General features: G+C 33.8%; 2 protein-coding genes across 2 annotated transcripts in view; both read right to left on the reverse strand.

Annotated features, from left to right (window-relative positions):
* Positions 1-412: 412 nt before the first annotated feature.
* On the reverse strand, positions 413-1,674 carry LOC135217944 (uncharacterized). Its single transcript, XM_064254047.1, has 2 exons — positions 1,597-1,674; positions 413-1,308 (listed from the first exon to the last, which is right to left on the reverse strand). The coding sequence occupies exons 1-2, from the start codon at positions 1,606-1,608 to the stop codon at positions 655-657; spliced, it is 666 nt and encodes a 221-aa protein (XP_064110117.1). The 5' UTR covers positions 1,609-1,674; the 3' UTR covers positions 413-654.
* Positions 1,675-8,059: 6,385 nt separating this feature from the next.
* LOC135217975 (uncharacterized) overlaps positions 8,060-8,250 on the reverse strand; it is a 4,584-nt gene continuing 4,393 nt past the window's right edge. Inside the window, exon 4 of the mRNA XM_064254098.1 lies at positions 8,060-8,231. Within this exon, the coding sequence (XP_064110168.1) occupies positions 8,223-8,231 (9 nt within the window). The 3' untranslated portion in view covers positions 8,060-8,222. The remainder of the gene's footprint in view (positions 8,232-8,250) is intronic.

Raw genomic sequence — 8,250 nt, forward strand, 5'->3', positions numbered from 1 at the left:
CAAATTCGAATTTTTAGTTAAAAAATAAGGTTTATCTGCTTAATACTAACCTTATACAAATATTCGATTACATTATCAAGTGATAATTAAATCTTCACTTCCACATTCACTGGGGGTGAACCACTGCCCGGAAAACTTGCATCGATAGCAGATCATCAGCATCACTTCGAACTCAAATAGACTCAATACACCAGGTGCAAATTGGTTAACTTATTTAGTTCTAACGCTTCTTTTGTGACTGGAGTTGATAACAGCCTCCGATAGCCCTTCCTAGGAATTATTTTAGAGCTAGATATTGCATAAAACCTTATGTACATTCAATCTGCTCAGGAATGATAATATCGTTATTTAAAATTCCTACATCTTTTGTAGCAATGAATTCCGAAGAGAAAGGTGAAGAGAAGCACTGCAATAAAAATGACTTGTATAGTATGAATACGTTATTATTTCGTCGAAGTTGCAGAACATTCTTGAACTAACAAAAAATAAAAATCTATTGCTAGCTATAGACATCTGTGTCTTTCCTCTTTGGCTGTTAGTTATAGATGGGCAGTAGTAGACTAGACGAGAATAATTATAGGTATGTCCGAACCTATACCTGGGAGGTCTTGCCGTTGGCTGTGGATCAGTAGACCTTTTGCGCACACGATTTTCTTATCCATGATAACGGCGAGAGTAGCCATAGGTGACTGGGCGATATCCATAGGAAGAGCCATAGCCATAGGAAGGTTCAGCTTCTGACTCAGGATCAGCAGACCTCTTGTGATAGCGGTGAGAGTAGCCATAGGTGACTGGCCGATACCCATAGGAAGAGCCATAGCCATAGGAAGGTTCAGCTTCTGCCTCAGGATCAGCAGACCTCTTGTGATAGCGGCGAGAGTAGCCATACGTGACTGGCCGATACCCATAAGAAGAGCCATATCCAAAGGAAGGTTCAGCTTCTGGCTCAGGATCAGCAGACCTCTTGTGATAGCGGTGAGAGTAGCCATAGGTGACTGGGCGATACCCATAGGAAGAGCCATAGCCATAGGAAGGTTCAGCTTCTGGCTCAGGATCAGCAGACCTCTTGTGATAGCGGTGAGAGTAGCCATAGGTGACTGGGCGATACCCATAAGAAGAGCCATAGCCATAGGAAGGTTCAGCTTCAGGCTCAGGATCAGCAGATCGCTTATGATAGTGATTAGAATAGCCATATCCATAGGAAGGACGATGATGGTGGCTCACGTGGCCATATCCTCCATAACCTGGCTCCGCCTCTCGCTTCTCTATCTCGGAAGCGCAAGCTAAAGCCACTAGGAGTGCAAACACCTGAAAAATAATAAGTAATATTAAATTACTGCTGCATTTGAATAGTCTAAATCAGTAAATTGAGAGAGAGAGAGAGAGAGAGAGAGAGAGAGAGAGAGAGAGAGAGAGAGAATTATATTGAATAAGATACCAATGACTATTTTAAGAGATAGCCGAAAAATTACAGTTATGAAAACTATTAAAGAGATATTCAAGTTGACTAAACGTATGTTTTGGCTTTAAGAGGATTTTTTTTGTATAGTAATTCACATATTGTTCGTTTAAACATTACAGTTATACTATACCAACCACAATCTTCATTGTTGCTTGCTGATGTTGTCTTTGGCCACTGCTGGACGAGAGTGTGCAGGTAGGCCTTTCGTGCGATCTTTTATACTCCACAGCCAAGGCAGTTTCACTTTTTGTTGTCGTGACATTGAGGAAAATATATTACATGATTCATGGGAGGCTAAGAGCAGGTATCTTTCAGCTTAATGTACGGTTTTTTAGCTTCCTTGAAACAGTACGTTACGTTCCCTAGGAAATTATCTTATTTACAGCTGTTTCCTTAAGTTCGAATGAATATGTGACGACTTGTCCTTCAGGCGAAGGCGGTATTAAAAAAAACCCATAAAGTTTACACTAATATATATATGTTTAATTCAAATACGAAGAAATGCTAATTTTTGGTAATGAATTTATTTGTATTGAGCATTTATGCCTCAGCGAAATATGATTGCATTTATTGAAGCCTAAGTATTACGAGCAATAACCATTTCATTTATAGTGAGAGTTATATGAAATTAATGCCTGGTAAGAAATATGTAGTTAGCAATAACCAACTATATATCTCAGGTAAAAATGACGCTAGCTGTAATAGCAGGAAAAATAAAAGGAAAATTAACCCCATCTACAAGAAAGATATAAATATATAAAATACAAAAAATATAACTCATATGAAAATTTTAGTAAAAATGCACAATCTTGAATGAAAAGTTGCAGCAGATTCGCTGCTAAAATACAGTAGAAGGATTTCAATGGTCAAAAAAAAAAAAAAAAAAAAAATGACAACAACAACACAATGGAAAAATATATGTCAAGTTACCTGTACATTTATAACAACAACACAATGGAACGTATTATGATGCCAAGTTACATAGAATACAACAACAACCAATAAAAAGTATTATGTGCCAGTTTACCTAGAACATTTATATAACAACAATAACAATGGATAGTATTATGATGCCAAGTTACCTAGTAACATTTATAGCACAACGACAGTGATGGATAGTATTATGATGCCAAGCTACCTAGTAACATTTATAAGTACAAATGCAGATGTTTCTATACAATCTTGAATTCGCATTTTTAGCGAATTTTCGGAGGCAAATTTTTTTTCCATATTTGTAAATTTTGAAATAGGAGGCTGGTTTTCCTATTAGTGGATTGTCTTTAACTTTAAGCAGGATTCCCGAGAAGTGCGTTATTCCGACAAAATCGGTAATATTATATGAATTCATTTATTTGTCACCTGGAACTTTTCCACTTGATTCCACCATAATGTATACCAGTTCAGCTGAATAACCCACTTGCCGGTATTCTTTTGTGAACCATCTAAAATATCAAAGGGATGGTAGTAATCTAATCGGTAAGAACGTGTTTGTGTAGTTTTATTGACACCAAATGACACAATTGCAAATAAAAGTACACTTGTGTAGATGGATGTGCGAGCGAAGATCAAAATATCTTGATGGGACCACAAGAAATACTTCTGCTCATCCAGGTGAACAAGCTGAGCATTGTCTCTATGCTGATTGGTTCAATGGGAATATCATTGTTGACATTCGCCTGATTGTTGAGAGGTGTGGGAATGAGGTGGTGGGGTTAGAGGGAAGGGGGGATGATAGGAGTCGTCAGGTGTGGGTGGAAGCAGATCCGCTCACGGTCTTTTGCTTTTCAAACTATTGGTACATGTATTTAGCTTTTACTGTTTTCAGTTATTTTTTTTAAGAGTAAATTGTGTATTTCGTAAAGTTCGGTGAATAATAATTTGCCAATTACATGATTGGTTTCTGTTTATACTGTATTGTACGTAGATAATGGAATACATAGAATTTGCAGAAAAAAAGTGAAAACAACTTAACCTGAAGAGCAGTAGTATTGTACTCTGGGACCTCCACTGAAAATTTCAGGCAATGTGGTCGTTATTTTCATTTTCTTGTTACACTCCAACATAGACAACATATATCATGTGCGCATGACGGCTAATTATGTAATTGAGTAATTAACAGACTTTACGTTATATAAGAGACAGAAAACATAAAAAAAAATGGAAAAAGAGCACAGAGGTCTAGCGAACGTAATAGCGCGGTATCATTGTAATGAGCGAACTTCCATTAAAAATTACAGGTAATTTAGCTGTAATGTTACACTTGTAAACATACGAGTAAGCAGCAATTTTAATACAAATATTATATGGATGTATTGCGCTTGATGTTAGTTAATTAATAATGAAAATTAATACCCGTTGGCTGGGCTACTATGACGAATTTCTTGAATAACATTTTGCCCGTTAATGTGACATACTATATGGTCATTTTGCGTTGAAGATGAGCTTTTTTTTTTTTATAAAAAAAAATAAGATATGTTTTATCTTTTTTGGTCTGTCTATTTTGTAAGTTTATTTATATGTTCATAAGGTACCCCTGCTTAATATTCATATGTCTTCACTCCGGATATGTGCGTATCCAAGACAGTTATGCCAGTGTAATCTAGCGTTTTTTACATATATATATATATATATATATATAGATATATATAATATATACTAATATATATATATATATATATATATATATATATATATAATATATATATATATATATATATATACACACACACACACACACACACACACACACACATATATAGCTATATAATATAGTATTATATATTATATAATGATATCAGATATATACATATATATAGATGTACATATATAATTATAATATATTATACATTATATATGATACATATATAATATTTATTTTATATATATATATATTATGATATTATATATACTATTATATATATATAATATGAATATATTGTGTAGATAAACAATGACGATGTTAGAAGATTATCAAAGGTTAAAAGGTGATTAATCATTTCAATGTGGTTTTAACACGAGAAAAAATGGGAGATGATAGATTGCCCTTTTTTTTCTTTTTTTGTACAAAACTCGGGTCTTTTGAAGGAATAATAGAATAACCTGGAAAAATTCCCTGCCGAGGGTATCACCAATGAAGGGACTGGCGTTGAACCATTACAGCGGACTTTTAAATGCCCTGCCTTTAAAAAAGGAAGCATATATATTATTGACAAAAATAATTGTCAGATAGGTCACACTTTGTGACTCCTAAGACATTTTGGAATTACTGCCTACCGTATTCGCCTGAAGTTTTTCGCATACAGAATAATTAAAGGATTAACAAACTGCTTATGCTCTAATGATCAGTAGAATATTGTGAATTACTAATCCCTTTGCATGTTGGTTACACTACCACAATAATGTCATACAACAACATCTTCAAAAGCATACAAAACCATGTCAATGAATTCTAACTCTATTGTATATCAGTGTGGAAGTTCTGATACCTTAAACAGATAGTTAGAGAGTGATGCGTTTTACATTTAGCCGAGGTTATAGCTTCCCTTTATTCTCCGGCCTTCTCAAAAAGTAAACAAAAGCTCCAATATAATTCAAAATTAAACTGACAGACTTTATACTTCGGTTTTAGAACATTTCAATGTACAGTGAACAACCGTGCTTGGAAGAGGAGAAAAATAACAACCACTGTGGAGTAATAAAACATATTGAAGGACATTTGTAGCTCGATATATGTATATGAATCACGGTAATGTGATATGACTTATATAATGACTACGTGCGGGCAAAAGCACTACCACGCTACCGAGGACGAGATGGGTTTGATGCAGTCTCCAAAACTAAAAATACCTGAGCGAGCAGGTATTTGAGATGGGAGATGGCATAAACTTATATCTCTTGCATTGGCGGGGTTGGCTACTTCTTCACTGCCAGTTCTGGAATTGAAGATGTCGATGGTTCGTGCCCGTCGGCCGGCAATTCTATTATCGCTGAATAAATTCCCCTTCAGTTAAACATATATGAAAATATATTAATTCCGAGGTAGAGCGAATTAGATATTAAAGGACATTTATATCCTGATATTATATATATATATATATATATATATATATAGTATATATATATATATATATATATATATATATATACATACTTTTATATATATGTACCTATATATATGTACCCTATATATATATATATATATATATATATATATATATATATATATATTATAATATAATATATATATATATATATATAGGTACATATATATAAAAGTATATATATATATATATATATATATATATATATATATATATATATATATATAATTAATATCAGGATATAAAGTCCTTTAATATCTAATTCGCTCTACCTCGGAATTAATATATTTTCACATATGTTTAACTGAAGGGGAATTTATTCAGCGATAATAGAATTGCCGGCCGACGGCACGAACCATCGACATCTTCAATTCCAGAACTGGCAGTGAAGAAGTAGCCAACCCGCGAATGCAAGAGATATAAGTTTATGCCATCTCCCATCTCAAATACCTGCCTTGCTCAGGTTTTTTTATAATTATTATATATATATATATATATATATATATATATATATATATATATATATATATATAAAATTATATAGGTACATATATATAAATGCATGTGTGTTTTTGCCTGTGTACGCATGTACGTTTGTATACATAAGATCGTTCCACTAACTCATATATTGACCTTATGATATTTAGATAATTTTTTTCAACATTAAGGTCACTGCGCTGCTAAGGGAGGTAAGACCTTATTTTCGCCCCTCATATTTAGTACATAAATTCTTTTTAACTGCAACCCAAGTGGGCCACATTTCAATATTAAGATATGGTTTGTTTAATTTCGAATGGGATGAGGAAATAAATACACTATATTCTATTAGAAAATATAGTGCACATTATTAATTTTTTACATTTTCATTCTAATAAATCAGTCATAAATATCCTATCCTGAAATTCCTGTGTCCTTAACTCGTGGCGAAAAACCATTTTCAGACATTTTTAGGCTTTTTCATAGACCTTTCCCATCCTGCCCGCCCTCCCCATCCCATCCCCAACAACAACAAAGTAGTTAGTAGGCTTACTCTCCGATTAAACCAAAATTAGATGTACTACAAATTTGGTTACAGTTAACAAGCCTATGTAAATACAAAGGCCGTTTTCGTTGTGGCAACTGTATTCACAGATCATTCCAAGATAGTGACCACCCTTTACAAAGGCGTATTTAGCACAAACCCGTTGGGGATTTACCGTAAAAACATAAACAAAAGACTGTAAATATCATAAGGATAATCAACCCCAAGACAAATATCAGTCTTAGAAAGCGACTCCCGAAATTTTTTGGGGACCATCTAGGTAAGATCCGTATTTGCGTGCAGCTATAGAATATGAACAGCTGATATCATATTTTGGAGAAAAAGACTTGCAGTTACGCAACCTTAGCGAGGATACGCCTAGTAAAATCTATAAGTAAGATTACTGTGAGATAATTAGTTCTTATGTGGGGCTGAATGCTATCATGGAGGTCAAGATCTTCTTTCTTTCATATTTTTTTGGATGGAGAGAGAAGTACCTTGGACAACGGGAGTCAGACGTTGCATTTGCAGTGTTTTGTTGCATTGTAGGAGCAGATTCCTCTTATTACAATCATAAGGACCTTATCCACTTTCTTGAAGAAGGCTGATTACAACACGTCATCTTAGCCTACTTTATCGTATCTGGTCTGATCACATTCCTAGTTGACCTCTTGGGTCACTGGTTTTTAATTAATCATACTTTTAGTTTTTTATATATGGCAATACATTCCATATATTCTACTTATGTAGCACTTTACATATACATAACATACATACATACATACATACATACACATACATACATCATAACATCATACATACATAACTCCTACATACATCCAACATACATAAGGGCAAAATAAGATAAAAGTTTTAAAGTTTATCATAGATTAGGAATATACATCAGTCTTATTATAGTTATTACTTAACCATTAAAATTAAAATTCGTATCTAAATGTTCATGGCTGATTTTTTCTTAGCTATTACTGGAAATACGCAAGGATCGATGTGCATTTGCAACAGCTGATGTTTAAATATATCGTATTATTTAATTTTCACAATATTTGCTTTCCTTTTCCTCAATTTTTCTGTGTTCTCATCTTAAACACTTACTTTTCCTATAACGTCCCTTGTAGTTGTAATTTGATGCATTTTTATTGGGGAGTTTCTATAACTTCTCCAGGTGCCAAATTGGGTTAACTTATTTAGTTCTAACGCTTCTTTTGTGACTGGGGTTGATACAGCCGCCGATAGCCCCTTCCTAGGAATTTTTTTTATAGCTAGAAATTGCATAAAACCTTATGTACATTCAGTCTGTTCAGGAATGATAAGATCCCAGATTCCAAAATTCCTACAACATTATTTTGTAGCAACTGAATTTCCGAAGAGAAAGGATATGAAGAGAAGCATCTGCAATAAAAAATGACTTTGTATTGTATTAATACTTTTATTTATTTCGAGGAGAACGTCTTGCAGAACATTCATGAACTAACAAAAAATAAAAATCTATTGCTAGCTATAGACATCTGTGTCTTTCCTCTTTGGCTTTTAGTTATAGGATGGGCAGTGGTAGACTAGACGAGAATAATCATAGGTATGTCCGAACCTATAACTGGGAGGTCTTGCCGTTGGCTGTGGATCAGTAGACCTTTTACGCTGACGATGTT

Source organism: Macrobrachium nipponense, chromosome 9 (assembly GCF_015104395.2).
Source record: "Macrobrachium nipponense isolate FS-2020 chromosome 9, ASM1510439v2, whole genome shotgun sequence".
In the NCBI taxonomy this organism is placed as follows: domain Eukaryota; kingdom Metazoa; phylum Arthropoda; class Malacostraca; order Decapoda; family Palaemonidae; genus Macrobrachium; species Macrobrachium nipponense.